This window comes from Gymnoscopelus microlampas (genome assembly GCF_963454915.1).
Source record: "Gymnoscopelus microlampas genome assembly, chromosome: 16".
Lineage (NCBI taxonomy): Eukaryota > Metazoa > Chordata > Actinopteri > Myctophiformes > Myctophidae > Gymnoscopelus > Gymnoscopelus microlampas.
Window position 1 is genome coordinate 30,540,853 of NC_139953.1, and position 21,389 is coordinate 30,562,241.

A 21,389-nucleotide genomic window follows, 5' to 3' on the forward strand; every position below is an offset into this window, starting at 1 on the left:
GACTTGACTCGGACTTGAAGGTAAAAGACCAACGAGACTTGAGACTCGACTCGACTTGCTAGCCAATGACTCCCAACTCGACTCGACTCGAGACAAGATGACTCGGACGACTTGTTTTGTCATCGGAGTTCCCCCCATAATAAACACAGCAGTTGAGATTTCATTTGGCCAGAACTTTCTGAATTTTACTTCAATTCTTATAATTGTAATGTTTATATGATCTGTAAAGTTTATATTTTCATTTGTTATCAGTCATGAATTTATTCATAATTTATTATAATTTATATTCTTATTTTCTGTAATTTATTTCCATGCGCAATCGCGCATAATAAACAGCGCAGTTGAGATTTCATTTGGCCAGAACTTTCTGAATTTTACTTGAATTCTTATAATTGTAATGTTTATATGATCTGTAAATGTTATATTTTCATTTGTTATCAGTCATGCATTTATTCATAATCTATTATAATTTATATTCTTATTTTCTGTAATTTATTTCCACACGCATCTTCAAGCCACGGTGCCGTAGATACATAACCGGAAAACTCGCCCCAAAACACCATCGCCCCCATTTGTTTTCGCGGACCAGCGGTTCTTGTATTCCTGTAGTTGTTTTACTGAGGATAAGGTTAGAAATAAGTTTACGGTTAGCCATGTTATTAGTTTTACTGAGGTTAAGTTTAGGAATAAGGTTAGGTTTAGGCATAGTTTAATGAGGTTACGTTTAGGAATACCAGGTGAATATCACCGGATTTCCCCCGGGGTGACTGTTTTGGGGCGAGAGTTTTGGTGTTTGTCTGCAGTGGGAAACAGCGCATGCGTCCGCAATAATGCTATCAGGATCACATTATTAGATATTATTATCAGATATTAGAAGTATATTGGGTACCAAATATACTTACCAAAGAAGTTTTACTCTGGGAAGGTTTTCAGACTCATCCATTCATTGCACTGACCCAAGTGTATTGTAGGCCAAAGATTTATATATTTGTAATGGTTAAGGTTTCTTTATACCTGCCCAATAATCTCTCTCTCTCTGTGTGTGCGTGCGTGCGTGCGTGCATATATATATATATATATATACACATACATACATACACACACACACACACACACCCACCCACCCACCCACCCACCCACCCACACACACACACACACACACACACACACACACACACACACACACACACACACACACACACACACACACACACACACACAGTATATCTAGGTGTGCCCTGGGATCTTTTGGCTATGCCAGGTTCTCAAAAAGGTTGAGTGTAATTTAGCCTTTCCCAAGTTCTAACTAAATTATCAGACATGTAATGTTGTAATGGATAAATGAACAGCTTTATGCTGGTTTAATTCTTGACTTTAAGATACGGTTTCTCTCTTCAAGATATAAATCTGAGTGCTTTGTGGGTGGGCTGGGGAACAATAGTAGTGAGGGACTTGACACAACCTTGTGACTCGACTTGTGACTCGGCTTGACTTGCCCACAACAGAAAGACTTGGGACTCGACTTGGACTTGGGACCAAATGACTTGGGACTCGACTTGGGACTCGGACCTGAGGGTGGATTGACTTGGGACTCGACTTGGACTTGGGACCAAAGACTTGGGACTCGACTTGGGACTCGGACCTGAGGGTTGGATTGACTTGGGACTCGACTTGGACTTGGGACCACATGACTTGGGACTCGACTTGGACTTGGGACCAAACGACTTGGGACTCGACTTGACTCGGACCGGAGCGACTTGAACAATACCCTGGGTCACAGACCCCCATTTTAGATTGTATTTTATTTTAGATTTTTTTAATCTCTAGGCCATCAATCTACACCGTCAAAAAATAAATCTAAACTGTGTTAGTTTAACTCTGACAGTGTACAAATTGAACCAAATGGACCCGTAGGGTGGGTCCATTTTGTTCTATTTGTACACTGTCAGAGTTACAGGCATGTAAAGGTCCATTTGGTTCCTAACAATCAATCTTGTGACTGCACTGAAACTGAAATTATAATACTAATACCACTAATTATAATAGTATGAACTTTTTTGTGCTATTTTTAAAAAGTTAGTAAAAATTGTTCACAAGAGCTTGTAGATCAGCTAGTTTTGCTGAATGTTCACCCCAGCATAGGGACGCTAGGGTTCATGTGGTTAAAAAAACAACAACACACAACCAAGCCACTTACACAAGGCAATAATATAATGCATTATATTGAATGGGTTAAATGCCAATGTATATGTGCACCTACTTTACTAGAGGTTTGGGCCACAGAGGAGACGAGCAGGGAGAGAGGGGGATGACAAGAAGGAGAGAAGGGGGGGGGTGTGAAGATGAAGAAGATAAGATATTCTAGAAAGACAGGAACTGAACATATCCTTGTTTATGACTCTTAACTGCTCTGCTGGGTAGAAGCTCTTCCTGGGCATTGAGTCTCAAACTCTTATCAGTCTGTTTCCAAGGTGTTGCCTTTCTACATCTCTGCATATCTATCTGTGTGTCTTTATCTCGATATGCCCAAATATGGATGACTGATGTCATAGTACTGACAAAACACATCTTATTATTAGCACATTTCAGATTATAGATTTAGTTCAAATGGTCATTCAATTCAGCAACTGTTAGCAACAAACTGCCCTGCCCTCTAACCTCTTCTGTAAATTAGTTGCACTGATTCACAGTGGTGCTGGTGTGTGAAATGTTTCACTGGACGATACATCGGAAAGGAGGACATAGGCTTTCCTGGCCGGCTGCTGTGGCAGTCGGACACAAGCTGTACTCTTTTGGAGGTTACGGTAACAACAACAGTGATTATATGGATGTCCACATCTTCAACACACTGTCTTTACGCTGGATGAAGTTGACCACAGTGAAAACTGGAGGAGGAGAACATCACCTTGAGGTTCCCTACGTGCGTACGGGCCACACAGCTGTTCTGGTAGAAGATATTGTCTACATCTGGGGGGGAAATCCTTACTGTAACGTGCTTTATTCATTTGATGTTGACAACCACAGATGGTCCAAACCCAATATTTCTGGTACCGTTCCAGAGTGGAGGCAGAACCACTCAGCCTGTGTCTTTAGGGAGGTCATGTATATCTATGGAGGAATCACCCAGATGACTGGACACACTAATGACATCTACAAGTTGGACACCACTACAATGGTCTGGTCTTTAATTAACACCAGAGGCACTCCACCACCTGTTTCATCACGTCACTCTGCCACCATCATCGGGACAAAGATGTTTATATTTGGGGGCTGGGGGTCGGGGAACCCGGGGCGCTTCTACAACAACATCGGAGTGTTTGACACAGAGACCAACTGCTGGCTGAGCACACCTTCTGCACAGCTTCGTCCAAAAGGACGCCATGGTCATTCAGTCTTTGCCTACAATGGAGAGCTGTACATATTTGGTGGCGACAACTCCAAGCAGCACTTCAATGATCTGTGGAAATTCAATCCACATACCTTCTCATGGAAGAAGGTTAAGCCCAAAGGGAAAGCCCTGTGTGGGATGTCTTGGATGGGCTGTTGCATGGTGGGAGATCGTATCATCCTCTTTGGAGGATACACCACACCTGATGACCTGTATATCTTAGATTTAAGTCCTAATCTGAAGATGTTATGCAAGCTTGCAGTTATTCAGTACGGTGTGGATCAGTCTGAACTACCACATGACATCAGGTGGGAACTGGCAGCCATGACTACCAACAATAACTGAAAACATAACATAGCCCTATAAAAAGAGAAACAAACTGTGATCCCATTTAAAAAAATAAATAAAAAAGTAATAATGATAATAAATAAATACAAAATAATATACAAACAAACAAACTGCAAATGGAAACGGGGTCAAAGCATATTAGAGAAAGATGATGAAGAGGAAGATGATGGCCCTGGACCAAGGACCAGTGGAGATTATATCCAGAGCTAAGTGGCTGATGTGGGAAGACGGATCCTCTGCTGGAACTGTTACCTCCTCGACCCTCTGGTTAAGTGGATGAAGATGGATGGCTGGATGGATGGATGGATGGATGGATGGATGGATAAGTGGGTGGATGGATGGATCCACCAAATTAAGAGAGAGGGGCGTGTCTGATAAAATGAATATCAAATATCTAAATACTGAATCAAGCAACTGTCCGGGGTGCTCCCAAAAGCCTGATAATTTTCGCCATAATTACAGTACCCCGCAATACAGTTATCGTGGACGTTTTTTATCGCGATACACGATAATATCGTATATCGTCCCATGCCTAATTGTCACACTCACTTATCAATATTATGGTGATATTTGATTTTGTACGTATCACCCAGCCCCACACACACACACACACACACACACACACACACACACACACACACACACACACACACACACACACACACACACACACACACACACACACACATTGACACACAAGCAATATAACATTAAATACACATTATTGTCTCTCTCTCCAGTCTACCACCCAGTGACTTGCTCCTACTGCCGCCGGAACGGCATGACAGGCTTTCGCTATCGCTGCCTCCGTTGCCGTGGCTACCAGCTCTGCCAAGACTGCTTCTGGCGTGGCAATGCCAGCGGTTCCCATAGCAGCCAGCATCAGATGAAGGAACACGCAACCTGGGTGAGTCAACGAGTGCAACTCCCTAATGACCTCAGTGGGCTGTGTGTGTGTGTGTGTGTGTGTGCGTGTGTTTGTGTTAACCAAGTTGATACACTTAAATACTTCATACAGCTTTTCTTAGGCAAAGACAAATGTTGCTGTCAGCAACGATTAAGTTGTTCACTGAAACAAAAGGCAGTGAAATAAAAGTGAAAATAAAATAAAAATGTGTTTTACAAAATGTTACATATGAATCAGTAATGTTAAAAAGGGTGCGAGTAGTAAATGGAACTAATTGATTTAATAGATTATAAAAATAATCGATTTTAATAAAGTAATAATATAATAATAGCCGATCTACAAGTTCACGTTGCAGTGCAACGCGTTGTGAGCTTGTAGATGCCTAACACTGTACGCGTATAAGTATAAGTATAAAATAGGGCTTAAGGGCTTAATGAGATTTTAAAGAATGGGGTTAATCAGACTAATAGATTTAATCTATTATAAACATATTTGATAAAAAAAACACACTTCAAGATTATTCGATTAATCAAAGAAGTAATCAATAGAATAATCACTAAGAAACTATTTGATAGTTGTTAACTATGTAACTTTTTTAAAATGAATACAATAATATTTTGTCCAATCTGTATGGTAGAGGATGTTAATACAATATAACTTATACAATTGGGGTTATTGTGTTTTGTCTCCCTGCTCTTCTATTGAGACATTTAGATCGTGTCAAAGGTCATGTCTCACCTAGACACAGGATCTCACATGAATTTTGACCTGATGGTCAAGATTCACTTTATCCCCTGAGAAAGCAAGCAGGCTCTATTAACTCAATGGTAAAACAAAATTCAGCTCTTGCAGGAAACCAGGCGCAGGGTTCAAATCCGGGGTAGGAGAGAAAAGTTACATAGTGCAGCTTTAAAAGGCCCGGCGCTAGTCGAAAACGGTAGAGGTGGCGGGTGTGCACGTATGGGGGGCGCATGTGCAAAGTGTGTGCAAATCTTTTTTTCAAATTATTATTTTTTACCGACAGCAGCTGAAGTCCTTGTCATGTCTGTCTATCAGTCCCTCCTGGTGCACACAACACCACTGACCACTTTCTTAACTCATTCACTGCCAGACTGCCATTTCTGGCTGTGTTTGCCCACTGCCAGTGATTTAGTGTTTTTCATAAAATTGTTTAAAAATTCACTTTTTTTTTTTTCATTATGATCGCATAATATATGATAACATGATAATATAGACTAACACATACTATATTTTACTTGTGTGTGTGTTTGAGTATAGAAGTCATCTGCGGTGAAGCTGGGCCGAGCGCTGAGCAGAACCCTGGGCTGTGTTTCGTCCAGACAGCCCTCCCACCCCCTGTACCCAGAAGAGCCAGAGAGGACCCTCAACCTGGCTAACATAGTGTAAGACCCTCATGCACACATGCTGTATGTAGTAGTACACAGACCAGGGACCTCTTCTCAGCACAGTTAAAGCACTGTAAGTTAGAATGGGTCAAACTAGCAATAGAATGCATGTGCTAAAACGGCTAGTCCCATTCCTTGATTCTGATTGGCTGGTTTCCATTTTGTACACGTGATTAAACAGACTATAATCTACTCCTTAGATCAGCTTATATCAATCACAGGTGCTTATACAGTGATCCAGCATATCTGTAGCTGAACAATGGAAGGGGAGTGCTTGATTCCCTTACAAGCCCTGGCCGTGCAGGGCTTCTTAGTGCCGCCCGTGTGGGGCGTCAAGTGACTGAGGGGCGGGGCTTGTAGGGAAAACAAGCGCTCCCCATCCCTCATGACCATCTGTGCTGGAAGGTTAAGTAGCTAGGCTAGCAGTTTACGTGGGACGTTCACATGTGTAGTAGCTAAATCTGGCTTTAAAAAAATATGTCTTAGTTACAAAGAGATTGAGCTAACAGTTAAGTTTTGTTTCTCTATGTGTTTGTTTGGGGAAAGTTGACGTCTAACACACAGCCTGGCTGGACTGGCTGAGTAAACAGGAGGAGGAAGTTGCTCTTCCTGGTAGCCGGGAACTACTTTCTTGTAGAAGTTGTTCTAGTAGTGAATTATTAATAACTGTTTTAATTGGGACATGTCTATGATTTTCATGTTGTCATATTTGTAACCGTTTAGAAAAGCAATACGCCACCCGAGGTCTTAGTTTACCTCTATTTTATAATGGCTGAGAGAGTCGGAGGTACGTGTCGTGTCGTGCCTTAATGTAGTGTCTCACTGCACCCCTAAGCCATTATAAAATACTCTGTAAACTGCGACCTCTAGTGGCTTATTGCTTTATTCTATTGCTTGGTGGGTTGAATATGGAACAGCAAGAACATAGGTTTAGAATGATAATACCTCAACAAAATTCTACATATTGTGCTAATTGTTTAGGAAACACACCACTAATGTACTCCTTTCACACTGTTTCCCAAATCACACATTGGGACGGCCTAACAAACATTTTCAGTCGTGAATTTAGTTTTTGCTTTAATCCTTGCATTATAACATTTTATGAACATTTAAAAAATGTGTATAGGGCTCAAGTTGGGTAATCAACATGACTATTGCACAGTGGTTCTTAAAGTGGGGTCCAGGGACTATCAGGATTCCTTGAGGGGGTTCTAAATGGAACCTTACAGGTCTGTAACTCTGAGAGTTATGGGGGACCTTGAAATTAAAACATTTGAGAACCACTGCTATAGTAGCTGATAAAATCTCAACCACAGCCAGCTCCTGGAGCATGTGGGTTACAGAGGCCCTGCCCTTTGTGGGCGGAACTACAGGGTTAGATTTTTTTCCAGGGAGGGTAGACTAGGTCACTGCTGCTCTTTGAACACTAGACGTGTCGTATTTTGAACCTGCACCTTGTGAGTATGTTTACTTCCTGTAAGTTTATATCATCCTCTTTCAGATTCTCATTCTCATTCTATTTAAAAAAAACAACTTTATCTCTCTCTCTCTCTCTCTCTCTCTCTCCCTTTAAGACTAGATTTACTCTCTCTCATTCTTTCTCACTGTGGTGATCTTTGGCCTGTCTGTGTTTGCTCAGACCGATACTATTCACTGTTGCATGAATGCACTCGAAACCACGTGACTGTGTGTGTGTGTGTGTGTGTGTGTGTGTGTGTGTGTGTGTGTGTGTGTGTGTGTGTGTGTGTGTGTGTGTGTGTGAGAGTGTGAGTGTGAGTGTGAGTGTGAGTGTGTGTGTGTGTGTGTGTGTGTGTGTGTGTGTGTGTGTGTGTGTTCTGATGCTGTGTGAATCTGTGTGGTAGTGAGTGTGTTTGTTTAGCAGTTATTTGGCGTCGTAGTTTTTTCATTTTTACTATTTTATCAACCTTTTTAATCGATTGCGCAGTTGATCTTGTCGGTCTTATTCTGTGTGTGTGTGTGTGTGTGTGTGTGTGTGTGTGCGTGTGCGTGTGCGCATGTGTGTGTCCGTGTGTGTGTGCGTGCGTGTGCGTGCTTGCAGACCCCCACGCCCCATTGGAAACACCAGTGAGGCCATGTTGCTGTCATCTCCACCCCCAGGCTCCCCCAGGAGGTAAGCACCACCTTGACATTTTGTTGCTGTTGGATGGAGACCTTGTATGTCCAAAACCATTCCTTTATTATTTATATTTTTAAGACATTTTTAAATCCTATATTAAAATTGGCTTAAGGGAGGACGGGCCGGCAGGCGGGCCAGCAGACGGGCCGATCAGTGGGTGGGCGGACCTCTGACGTCACGCTCATGGCACCATGTCTCAGCCATAACCGTATAAGGAGTTCCCAATGCAGCTACGCCCAAATATGGAGTGTGTAGCCCAGGGTTGAGCTGTAGGGGGTGTGGGAGGGGGCGCCGCACCCTTAGTTCTGACACTGTGGGGACTGGGGGCTCGCGCGTGCTCCACATGCACGCACCGTCAGCGGCGGTCTTTAACACCTTAAAGTTTAAAAACAATAGCCTCTCAAGGTTCGCGCCGTCAGTGGCGAGCCGTTCTCAATAGCGTCTACCTGGCTGCTTTGCATAACATTAGGCTACTCGAGAAAAGACACGGACTTGAATTGAATGTGTCTCACATCTCACAATGAGAGACAACAGTCTCTGCACTGCAAGGTGTGAAGGGGATCGCTTAGCAGAGGACCCAGTTCGCTGAGACAAGACAAAGACAAGTTGTCTGATTATTTTAACTATGTGTGGGTGAGTCTATGTAAAGGGCTTTTATATAAAATTAAAAGGAAAATAAAATAATTAATTTGAAACAAAAATAAAAACAACAAATTAACAATGCAACAATGCAACAAAATAATAATACATATAATTACATTAATAATCACATGTTGAATACAGTATTTCAACTAGCACTGAGCTGAGTGGCTATGTGCACATGGCTGCGCGCGCACGTGCGCGTGACGTCATAAAATACAGCACCCTTAGTTCAAAAATCCACAGCTCACCACTGTAGCCTAACCTCAATGTGTCGTCATGGCATCAGGCGCAAACAATGCAGTCAGCTCCATATATGGGCAGAAAAGGGGGCATGCCCATATATGGGCATATATTGATGACATCAGTGATCTGCATATGGGCATGTAAGGGACAAGGACTGACAGTTACAGAAATCTCCATATACAGTATGGGCATAAAAGGGACACACAGGTAGACGGACAGATACAGAGTTATCCATATATGGGCACAAAAGGGACACAGACAGACAGGTACAACGGGTACTCTGACAAATCCCTGTTGTTTCTGCCAGACAGCAACGATTTCAGCTGTTCTTTTGAAGAATACTCAAATCTTGATGTTTTCTTTTTGTGTGTCTTAAGGCAAAGATGATTGATATTTTAAGGCAATGTAGATTAGCATTTCGTCTGTATAGTTGAGACAGGTATTCGTTTCATTATAACTTTTATTCTTCTTTGCCTACTGTGTAAACAACAGTGACATTTTCACGGCATGGCTCTGCAGGAGGCTTGCTGTCTATAAGAGGGTCGGTCTGTGTGTCTGCATGTTTTTTCCGGAGCTATTTTCACAAACCGCTGGACTGATCAGTGCCACATTTCTTGTGCACACTTCCAGTTGGGGAACGTAGCACCTCCACTATTTTCTTTTTCACTTGTTTTATTTTTAACTTTTCACATGGGGCTTGGATCGGGCTGAAACTTTGCCCATAATTTGGAGTCGTACATCATAGATTCTGTATGTCACATAGTCGACTGATGTCACAGGCTGCCCACATGAAGTCCGAGATACACATTGGAGCCATGCAGTTCCCATGTGGATCCCGAGGTCCACATGATTCTTTTTTTTTTTTTTACTTTCTTGTAACTTGCCAATACCACAGCCCTGCCGAAGGCCACAGACTGCATTGCTTCAAAATGTTGCTGTTTAGAAACCACAAAACTCATCCATAACCCTTTATGAATTATAGCCGTGCCTGTCAGTTTGGGTTATTCCTAGAAAGCTGATTGTTTTGTTTTAATGTAGAACCGTCATTTGTTCACACATGGAAGGAAATGTGCCTTTGGTATGGTGGTAGAATTAAAAACAGACGAGATACAATAAACACAGTGAAAGAACAACAGAACATGGCAGAGTATCTAATACAAGAACTAGCTGAAATTTACAAAGGAAAGTACAGAAAAGTTCAAGACCTACAGTATGCACAGAACCTGTGTGTGTGTGTGTGTGTGTGTGTGTGTGTGTGTGTGTGTGTGTGTGTGTGTGTGTGTGTGTGTGTGTGTGTGTGTGTGTGTGTGTGTGTGTGTGTGTGTGTGTGTGTGTGTGTGTGTGCGCACGCGCGCGTGCCTGTGGGCCTGTGGCATTCGGGCCCCAGCCCCAGCCTCACAAGGGGCTAAAAACAGTTCTAAAACAGACAAAGAGCCAGTGTAGTGAGGCAAGACGTGACGTCATGGTACTACTGCAACAGGTACAACGGTTATTGCGTTCCCAACTTGCATCATTCCCGACTTGCATTGTTCTCTACATGCACGAAACCTCTGTGTGTCTGATTGTGTGACTGTCTTGCGCATTCTTTAGCACCATCCGATTCTTTAGCACCATTGTCTTCAAACTTGGCGTGTGTATCTATTTTTGTTGAATGTTCGCCAATTATGGCATGCCCAGAAAAGGGATGCTAGGGGTTTATTTGTGTGGTTAAAAGAAGCAACCGGTAAGCATGGATCAGCTGGTGAAGTCCAGCATGTGACAATGTGATGCCAGAATGACTGAATTATCTGCCTTGTGTCTGTTTGATTCAGTATGGCATCCGCTCAGCGCATGAATGAAGAGCACGCCTTGATAGCCGCCTACGTCAATCGCCTGCAGACCAGCCCACGGTGAGAGCTGAAAGGAGAGGAGAGAGTGATGGGGGAAGTGAGCAGGGAGGAAAAGAGGGGAAAGATGGCAGGACAGGAAACAATAGACCTTTTTGAAAGCAGCCATATTGACATTACATATTCGGTTAAACATGTGCATTACCTACTTAAATGTTTTAATTTAGTGTAGCAGTGCCTTTCCAGTGAGAAAACACAAGATGTTGCATCTGCTCAACTTTCTTTTTGAATCTGTTATTACTGGCTTTTGCATTATTTTCAATCTTTTATGGAGGATTAGAATGATTCACATCACAAAGCTGTTTGTGGCAACACTATTTTATTTCCAGCTTGTTCATGTCAGAGTGGTGCTCAAACATTTTCATGTGATGTTATTGATATGTTTGGCCCCAGGGACCCCCATAACAGAAGCTTTGTGTTAAAGTTCCACATCCACAAAGTATTCCACATCTTTTACAACTTTTCAAGATTTCTCAAAATGTTTCGAAAGTAGCATATCTACAAGCTCTACAAGATATTTTCGAATAGCCAAAGTATAAAATAGGGTGAAAGTTGTTAAACAGATTCAGATGGGCAACCCCTGGACCCCACTTGGAGAATGGATGGTGTAAATGAGCTTTCGTTCTCATTGCCTACCGCTGGGCTGGTGTATGTTGCTGTTTGTTTCAGATCGGCGGACAATACCAGCAGACAGGACGAGGAGCACAAACTGATCGCCCGCTACGCTTCGCGGCTGGCAGAGACCGACCCCTCAGTGAGTCCATTTCCTCACACAGCAGAAACCACACATGTATTTATTCACATCTCACTCGGTGATGACACAGAATGGATGATGGCTGAACAATGAAGGTCACTAGCTTTACAGTGTGGCACCAAAGGGGCCAGCCATCTACCACAAGTGTTTGTCTGTATGTCCCCTGAGTAGACAGTCTCTATGTCCCAAAGAGTACGCAGCGAACACAGCTCAGCTGACACTGCTACACCCCACAATCACATTCACAGTGCATGATTTATGCAGTCACTCCTGGTAGTCAAATTAATTAGACTCTGAGATGGGGCGTGATAACACACCTGTTGTAAGCTAGCCTCTCGCTACTATAGCCTACAGCTAACCTCTCACTTCTCTAGTGTATAGCAAACATTTACAAAAATGTAAACTTTACTTTAGGCATATTCCGTGCATGTCTGGATTCAGTCTCTCGTTCTTCATGTTGAAAGATGAAACCACATTTCCGCCCAAAGCCAATTTGTACACAAAAAGAAGTGGATACAGATATTCCACTGCCATCTATGTAGGCAGGCTGAAGAAAGCCAATCCTAATCCCTCTTGTGTGTACTAACGACTGATGAGATGCAGTTCATTGCCCTATCTAGACAGAATCGTGACACACAGTCTAGCCATACGGGGAGGTTTCAAAGCAGGTGCAAATTAGATCTATGGTTTAGGCCTAGTTTAGTCTCTCTCTCTTATTCATTAATCGCCTTTGTGGAATTTCTAGGTGTGTTGCAGTTTCTAGTGCCCCAATTTGAGAAGCTGGGCGGTCACTTTCAATTGAAACGAACAGAAATATATCGGAGGGATTCACGGAGGGTTCCGGTAAACGAAACCATGAATGGAAGATGAAAAGATATAACGTTTTCTTTGTTATGCGTTTAATAATCCTGCTTACGATATCATGGAAGAATCAAGGCTGTGACAGATTATATACGGTATCATGGCGTGCTTGTCTGGTTAGCTAGACATCATTCACCACCAGGAATGTAGTGGAGGGGGAGTGCACCTCTAAAATTTGGATTTTCTGCAGGGGATATTAGCCCAAAATAGCCAGCTTGCAACGTGTCGCGCTGCGATGCATTGTTAGCTTTTAGATCGGCTATTTTTGGCAAAGATATTTGGTGTAGCGGGAAACAAGCGGTACAGATGCGCTCTCCACTTCTAAAAGTAGCACTACGCCTCTGTTCACCACACTTGTAAGCACCACATATATCTCCTTACATACACACATAGGAATATTGGCCATGTGCCTCTGACCTTTGACCTTTCATTTGCATTTGTGACTTTTGCTAGCTTACGATCTTTGGTTAACTTTTGTTAAAATAAGTATATGTAGTGAGTAGTAAGTAGTAAGTATGTGGTCCATAGGTCAGGAGCCTGACTCCTGTTTCCGTAGACTAGTGTGACGCAGCTTGATATACAAGTACACCCCCTGGACATGACGCTAATGTGTCAGGGGACTTACCCCCAATCCAACCCTTCATGCTGAGAGCTAAGCAGGGAGGCATTGGGTACCACTTTTATCCTTTAATGCGTGTCACGTATACGTATAAAATCGTGCTGGATAAGAGTATTAGCCTAAAATGAAAACTGTCATTGTATTTCAGGACAGGGGGATACCCAATCGCAGCATTAACTTTGACGTCAATAAACAACAGAGGGAGCTCATTGCTCAGCTGGAGAGCAAGAACAGGTAAAGAAAAGTTTTAAATGTTGTTTGCAACATGAGTAGGCCATATACATAGTCATGTTGCGTATGTGTAATGTAATGTGTAATTTATGTCCACTCTTCCCAGAGAGATCTTGGCAGAGATCCAGCGTCTGCGTTCGGAGCATGAGGCAACGTGCCAGCACAGTCCGGAGAAGGGCAGCACCAACCCCACGCTGCTGGCTGAGCTACGACTGCTCAGGTACAACCTGGCAAGCCCAGGAGTCATTGGAGATCTGTGGGAACTAAGCAGTGACTAGAGGCTTTTAGAACAGTGGTTGCAAAGTATCCCACACCACCACTACCAACAACCTTATCTCCCCACCTTTAACCTGAACAGGTGTTGCCATTTGCTGTTGTTCACATAGTCTCACATAGTGCCAGTAGTAAAACAACTAATATTTGTCCCCAGATCTTGACACTGTCTGTTACCAGTAGCTTCAAAGATGGACCGATTACCAAGACTTGTTCTCATCCACCCCACTATGTTTGGTTTATTAAGTAGGAACAACAGCTTGTATCTACAGCCCATATTCCCTTTCAAATTGTGTTTAGCTTACTAAAATATAAACGTCAATTCAAAAATTATAATGGTTATTCTTAATTATTTGTGTTTGGCTGCCAGAATTGTCCACAAATTGTAAAATAACAGGAAATGAAAACGAATAATTGGCATAAGACACTAGCTGGAATGCTAGCCACAAACACATAATACATAACACAATGTTAACACACACAACATCTTGCGGTCTGCTTCAGGGTGCTGCCTGCCAGCTGAGAACCACTAATTAATTACTAATCATTCTAAACAGAATTTTCAGTGCATGAGAGAGATGAGGACAGTGCGTTCGTCAGAACTAGAGTGTAACGCGCAGTTTGTGTTTGTTACAGACAACGGAAAGATGAGTTGGAACAGAGAATGTCCACACTGCAGGAGAGCAGGAGAGAGCTGATGGTACAACTGGAGGGACTGATGAAACTCCTCAAGGTACGCACACACACACACATACACACACACACACACACACACACACACACACACACACACACACACACACACACACACACACACACACACACACACACACACACACACACACACACACACACACACACACACACACACACACACACACACACACACACTCTCTTGTGGTATTGTTCCCCACGTGCTGTTAGCATTGGCACACACCAGAGGGCAGTAGTTTCTATTTTTCTCCAACTTTCCCCCGTTTCTATAATAAGTACTAACTCTGTCTCCACCTATATAGTGTACTTTGTAACATGTACAAATGTCATCAAAATGGAGCCGTTATATTTCTATGCTGGATTCAGTATCTGAGTTAAATCAACATTGAACATTTTACTTTGTAAATGAACTTGGAAATATCAGTCCTTGACTCCTTTTTTTTCCGGCCAACAAAACATTCTGGTCTTTTATTTCTATCTTGTGTTGATTTCTGTTCTCCTACCTGGACCTGTATATGACCTCTTATTTCCATTCTGTCCTGTCTCTCTGTCTTTCCATCTGTCTGCGCTGTGACCATGTAGGATGAGGAACAAAGGCAGGCTGTAAGTCTTCAACCACCTCGGCCGTTTTCACATTGCTGTGCATGTATAAATACGTGATGTACAAGCAATGACCGTGTCCTGCAGAAACCTTGTACCTCCCCCGAAAAAAGTTCAATGTTTCAGGATGCACGGAAATGGGGATCGATTTTTCTTACTGATGGCTGTGCGTTTTTAAGCACTGTGCAATGTGTCAGCAATGGGGAGTTTTGGCCCAAGGACCGGCAGAAATAGAAAAGAACAGTTGTTGAGAATTAAGAAAAAATAAAACTATAATACAACTGGCAAACTGTGAGGTTTGAGCTCGTGCTACTTGAGGTGCCTGAAATAACCTCGGCAGTCTCTCTCTTATAGGCACAGGCGGCAGGCTCCTCCCAGACCTCTCCCGCTCGGCCAATACCAGCGACCGTCCGCTCTGCAGGCCCCTCCCCTCCTCAGGCTCACATGCATGCCCCCCAGGACTCGTTAGCCGGGGTGGGGGGTGACGTACAGGAGGCCTTCGCTCAGGGTAAGTCAGGGCACTTTGGAATAATAGAGATTCATGCCCCTTTGCATCAGGTCTCCTGCAATAACCATATATACAGTACATACAGTATCACATACCCAACCTATATTAACCCTGGATGAGGGGGTAGTGATAAAGTGATGAGCTGTCTCAGACCTGGGGCTGATAATTGCTATAGATCCAAGGGCAGGTATGGCAGTAGCATGTCCAGTCAGCGCAAGCTAAGGTGCAACAGAAAAGACAGAATAGATTTAACATTAATCAACAAGAAACTGCCCTGGTGAACAAAATAGTCCTGGATTTCTCGACAGTGTGGGGAGGGAGTAGGCTGAGAACATGGCAGGTGCTGCTGGTGGGCCTTGCCCTTTTTAGTTTGCAGCTATAACTGTTGAAGGTTGATGTTTTCCATTCTGTTTTGGTTCTTATTGGTGCTGGGATTAACTCCAATGTCCCCTCAGCCACGAATTGTGTGTGACAAGATTCATTCAGAGACCAGCAGGGGTACATGTGGTTCCACTACTACACCATCCCTGGGCACTGCCAGATCCAATGGGTTCATGATTTTGTACTTTCATATGTGTACAATCAGTGTGTACGCTATGTTGGTGAACACTTGAGCTGGATGACATCATGCAGCTGCTTTTGAGGAAGCACACATTTTCCACAATGTTTTTAGGGCCGCAGATTTGAGGTTCATAGGAAATATATGTTTTTTGAAGGCCAGAAAATACCAGTGTCCATCAAAACTGCCAAACATCTCACCTTCCCTCTAAACATCAGTTTTGAAAGTTTGTATATTTCAATGCAAATATATATATATTTTTTTTTTAAATATTCAATGATTGGTTCCAATTGGCTCCAATTATCAGAGATTTTACACATGTAATGTAGTATTCCATTTATGAATTTGTTGTAAAACAGCTTCTGACCAATGTTTCTTATTAGATTTGCCTCAGTAATTGTTCAGGGTTGTAAAATGTCTGTCACGGGTCCATAACATGGTTAGGGTCAGGGATTAACACCACTTGACAAAAAGGACTTTTGCTGTACAGAAGATAGTCTGTTGATCAAACCATTTCAATGGGCCATATTACCATAATAAAGAGAGCCAAAACAGATCTGCCACATATGGGAATATTATGGAAATAATGCTGTGCTGTGAGAATGCTGGCCCTAGCTCAGAACATTTTACAGTGATCACTATGTCAGTGTGTGGCTAAGAGAACAAATTCCCATCTACACGCACACTTCATAAATTCCATGTATGTTTTTTCCACTATACATATTCTTTTCCCCATGAGGAACACATTTCAGCGACACATTAAGGAAACAGCATTTTGTAGTCATGTAACTTTGATTTAAGCAGTAAGTCAGTGTTGAGATGAAGAATTACATTTCCAAGAGAGACGTAGAGAACCAAGAGAACGTTTTCAGAACAAACCTCGTCGGAAATAATAGATCTACACGTCCACAATGCACTGCTACGCGTTGAGGGCTTGTAGATCTGCTGTTTTCGGTGCGTGACACCCACGTGCAACTAAGTATATTTTCAGTTTGAAAATGTTCACCCTCAGGGCCCCCTTCATTCAGTATAGTACAGATACTTGAATCTGGCTCTTGTTCTCATTTTCTCCCTGTCTGCATGTCATTTGCTTGCATCCCTCCTTCATCTCCTCACCCCTCCCACTTAATCCTTCTGTTGTCCAGGCCCCAGGAGGAACCTGAGGAATGACCTGCTGGTAGCAGCAGACTCCATCACCAACACCATGTCCTCACTGGTCAAGGAGCTCCACTCTGGTACACACACAGAATTAGAGCCAGTTCACTCCTCATCTCCCCTCTTTTAGAATTTCATCCAAAGTAGCTTGGCTCAGTCCCATGGTCATGAAACCACTTATGCAGATGGTAAAACTATGGCAGATGTAGACTACAGTTTCAAAATGGGGGGGGTGAAAGTCACAAGGTTTTCTGCAGGACACCGTCAAAACTTAAGACATCTTTTGAAATGTGTTTCTTACATGCGTTCGATCCCTCCTTCCCGTACTATTCATTTACCTTTGCTCTCTCTCTCTCTCTCTCTCTGAGTAGATGATGGCCGGGAAGACGAGGAGCGATTACTAAATGGCAAGGATAGAGGTAAATTTGTATGCAAGTGTTTACTTGTACACATGTTTGTGTGTATAAGTATGTATGTTTCTGTTCTTCAGGCAGGACTACATTCATACTCCTTTGCATGGGGAACCAAACATCTACTGCTCAGTCAAAAGAGAACCCCCCGATGTCCAAAATTTTCAGGAAATGGAAAGAATAACCTGTGTTCCAATAGTCACAAGTTCTTGTTAATACTTTTCATTGGTTCAATATTTATAAAACCCACAGATAGACTTCACTTGAACTTTCACTTTCAAAAATGCACTCTTGTACGATGAAGTAGGGCATTATTTGATTAAAAAAAAACATTAAAAAAAATGACATGGTTTCAGCGACGATATGTGTGTATGCCTGCTTCTGTGTGCCCATGCACATGATCGCCATGCAGCTCCCTTTGTCTGCATAGTCTGGCAGTGAGCTTCATTAGCATGCTGTCTCATTAGTGGCAGCGTTTATGGAGCCCCTCCTCTTTACGAGAGGCCAGCCTGCTGGGAGGAAACAGTCAAAGTACTTCCTGGCCTGCTCCCTGCGCTCAGACTCGCACTCATTACACCGCTTTAGCCCTACGCTACTAACCCACTGGCCCCTGACTGGCTGACAGGTGTCCAGGGCTTCCCCTGGCTTCTGCACATGCCTATATGGGATGTAAAGTTCAAAGAGAACTGTACAGTAAGAGCCTGCGATACGGAGGTTTTCCCAGACAATTTAATGGTGTACATGTCTGTAAAGATGTCAGAAAGCATCGATTCAGCGCAGGCTTTCATCTTTAATGTGGACTTTGTCTTTCTGCCAAGTATGGTTCATATTTATGTGATCTGTTCAGAGAGGAGGTCTGGATTTAACTAGAGTCTCTGACAGATAACTGTAGTACAGTCCTTTTTCATTTTCTGACAGTATTGTCATCCTTCTAACTAGCGATATTCTCTCTCTCTCTCTCTCTCTCTCTCTCTCTCTCTCTCTCTCTCTCTCTCTCTCTCTCTCTCTCTCTCTCTCTCCATTTAGCAGGTTAAAGTGAACACAGAACACACAGTAAGTGCAGTCTTTTGGTGACATCTTTCACAATGACTATAAACATAAAACTTCATGCCTTTCCTTCTAAATTACCGTTACCAATAAAATGGTGGTAAAAAACAAATTCCTGACAAATCAGCAGGAAATGAACTGCAAATGTGAAAGAAAATATACAATACTGTGAGGTTTTGGCAAATGATCGTCTTGGCAGTGTTCAACGGAAATACACTGGTTGCAATTTGACCTATGTAACTTCAGTACTGTCTGTTAGCCTGGCATTGGTGGGTTCACAAACATTCCCCACAATATTGTGGAACTTTAGTTTTTAAACACAGTTTACACTATAATATGTTGCATGGATAGCGCAAGCTATCCGTCATCTGAAAAGCACTGCTTTGCGCAATTGAAACATGCTTGAGACATTATAGTAACTTGAGTGTATTTTTTGCCACTGCACTCCACTGTTCGGCCCTCTTCATTTTTATTATCTGACAGAGCTGTCATCTCTCCTCAGAGATTCCACTCCACTGTTGGCCAAAGAAGACTGAAAGCCCAGGGGAAATATGTTCACCATTCACTGCCAATGGGATTACGGCACTAATGCCAATCAACCTATCATGATGCTGGACACCAAATGACCCCCCCCCCCCAGGGGTCCCTACTGATGTATAGCTGTGATTCTGTGTTTGTTGTGTCACTGCTCCATGCACTGCAAAATCCTGAGTGTTCATTTGACTCAGAGTTAAATTAGCATTCAGAATTTCACTGTGTGTGGATCTAACTTTGTTTTAAACTGGTGTTTTGATCTGCAGTATATAACTGAATGAGGAATCCAAAAAAAGAATCTACTGATTTGAGCTATAGTGTGTTGCTCTGCGTTTGAGCTGTGTTTGACAGTTTGGCAAGTAAGATGGACACAGGGAAGAGATAGTGAGGGGAAAATGCAAGGAACTGAAGGATGGTGTGGGGGAAGTGTGAAGACAGAAAAAAGTTATAGAATTGGAGAAGAGAGAGGAAAAATAGAGGGTCAGCGGATGAGACTTGACATTACAAAGTTTTCTGTACGTTTTCTGTTCGGCACTGTGTGCTTAGTATTTATTGCTTCGCTTCGATTTTGATTTGATTTAGTTTTTCTTGCCAATTATTTGTTGGGTTTGAGTGTGTGTGTGTGTGTGTGTGTGTGTGTGTGTGTGTGTGTGTGTGTGTGTGTGTGTTTGTGCGTGCAGCCAGTCAGGCCCTGCTGAAGCGATAAGCCTTAATGGGACTTTTGTGTATATGCAGGTTTCAGCCGAGCTCTCCCTGGCTGAGGCAATGCAGCGTGGAAAGTGGAAATCCCTTCAAGTTCAGATCGCTCATACCTGGATGAGAACAGAGCCATAGGTGCTGTAGGATAGTGGCTCCGGTTGCCTGTGTAGGTGTGCACGTGTGTACGAGAAACTAAACTCCTGTGTATGCTGTTACAGGGTCACACTTCCTGTCGGGATTGCTGAGAATTGTACAGTTGTAATAAGTTAAGTTATACTTTATTGATCCCTGTGGGGATGTTCGTCCTCTGCTTTTGATCCACCCTAACCATTAGGAGCAGTGGGCAGCCACTGAGCAGCACCCAGGGTCCAGCTCAATGCCTCGATTACTGTACTGTATGTTCCTAAGCATGTCTTTTTGGTCATACTTTAGTTGTATGAAATCCTTTTTATACTGTACAATTTCACCACAGCCATGTGCCTGAATAACTCATGTTAATCATAATGTGCCTTCGTGGTTTGCATATAGGCAGCTCAGTAGCATGCTGTAGGAAATACTGTTCCCATTTAGCCAGCTAGAGCTCAATATTTACAATATGTCTAAAGTGCAACCTCATAAGCCTGGATTTCTTGTGTTTTGGGTACACCTTAGGTTAAAGAAAAAGAAAAGTATAATATTGTTATTTGCAATTTGTCACTTAAAATTTGTTGCAAATCAGCGTTTATTTGGGTTTTAAGATTATGAAAAATAAGCCCCTTCGGCCTTAAACATAGTTAAGTATTGGACCCAATTCAGGCTCTTACAACCAATGATCACTGATCTCAGCCATTCAGAGAATGGGAATTTGCGTCTTGTGTACAAATTTATTTCAGTACACTGAATGGCTGGCTGATTGCCTTGAGTGAGTGGACACTAGTTGTGTTTTGTTTTGATCGAGGGAGACAGATATGTCCCAACAGAAAACTGTACTCATGCCCAGATCCCATGCTGCTGGCTGGGGTCAAGGGTGTACAAATGAATGTGTGCATCTGTATTTCATCCACAATAAATCTTATTTAACATCCACCATCGTGTTTGTGCTGTCTTCTGTGAGTGCTGTTCTTTGAAGAATTTTAAACCTTGGCACACAACACAACGTACAGAATATTTACAGCACAATTTTGACATGTACAGTACTAAGATACGAGGCGAATACCATGGTTTTGGGGTTGACTACAGTTTTCGATTTTTTTTTAATTTCCGCCAGGCTGGACAAGTAAAGGCGGGAGAAAAGGTTTTTGCCCCAGTCCATACGTCTGTCTGTTTGTGTATCTGTTATGTGATCAAGATGGACAGCATCAGTCAGATTTTTCATATTCCATTCTGATTGGCTACGATTGTCTTCCAAAGTTTGAGGGCCCTGGGTAGCCGGCCTGACGGAGATCTGCGCTCTGTGCACTTTTCAATTTTGTTTTAAACAATCTTCATG

General features: G+C 42.7%; 1 protein-coding gene across 10 annotated transcripts in view; it reads left to right on the plus strand.

Annotated features, from left to right (window-relative positions):
* Positions 1-20,986, plus strand: part of LOC311062629 (dystrobrevin beta-like) — a 39,937-nt gene extending 18,951 nt beyond the window's left edge. For 4 of the 10 annotated variants that reach the window (XM_084081811.1, XM_084081815.1, XM_084081814.1 and 1 more), the window contains 14 exons: positions 4,477-4,643; positions 5,922-6,046; positions 8,109-8,180; positions 10,883-10,960; positions 11,627-11,711; positions 13,340-13,425; positions 13,529-13,642; positions 14,332-14,428; positions 14,992-15,012; positions 15,364-15,517; positions 17,222-17,311; positions 17,603-17,650; positions 18,668-18,694; positions 19,191-20,986. In XM_084081811.1, coding sequence (XP_083937937.1) covers positions 4,477-4,643; positions 5,922-6,046; positions 8,109-8,180; positions 10,883-10,960; positions 11,627-11,711; positions 13,340-13,425; positions 13,529-13,642; positions 14,332-14,428; positions 14,992-15,012; positions 15,364-15,517; positions 17,222-17,311; positions 17,603-17,650; positions 18,668-18,675 — 1,145 coding nt within the window. In that variant the 3' untranslated portion in view covers positions 18,676-18,694; positions 19,191-20,986. The remainder of the gene's footprint in view (positions 1-4,476; positions 4,644-5,921; positions 6,047-8,108; positions 8,181-10,882; positions 10,961-11,626; positions 11,712-13,339; positions 13,426-13,528; positions 13,643-14,331; positions 14,429-14,991; positions 15,013-15,363; positions 15,518-17,221; positions 17,312-17,602; positions 17,651-18,667; positions 18,695-19,190) is intronic. The other 6 variants (XM_084081816.1, XM_084081818.1, XM_084081819.1 and 3 more) reach the window with 6 other exon arrangements.
* The last annotated feature ends 403 nt before the right edge of the window (positions 20,987-21,389 follow it).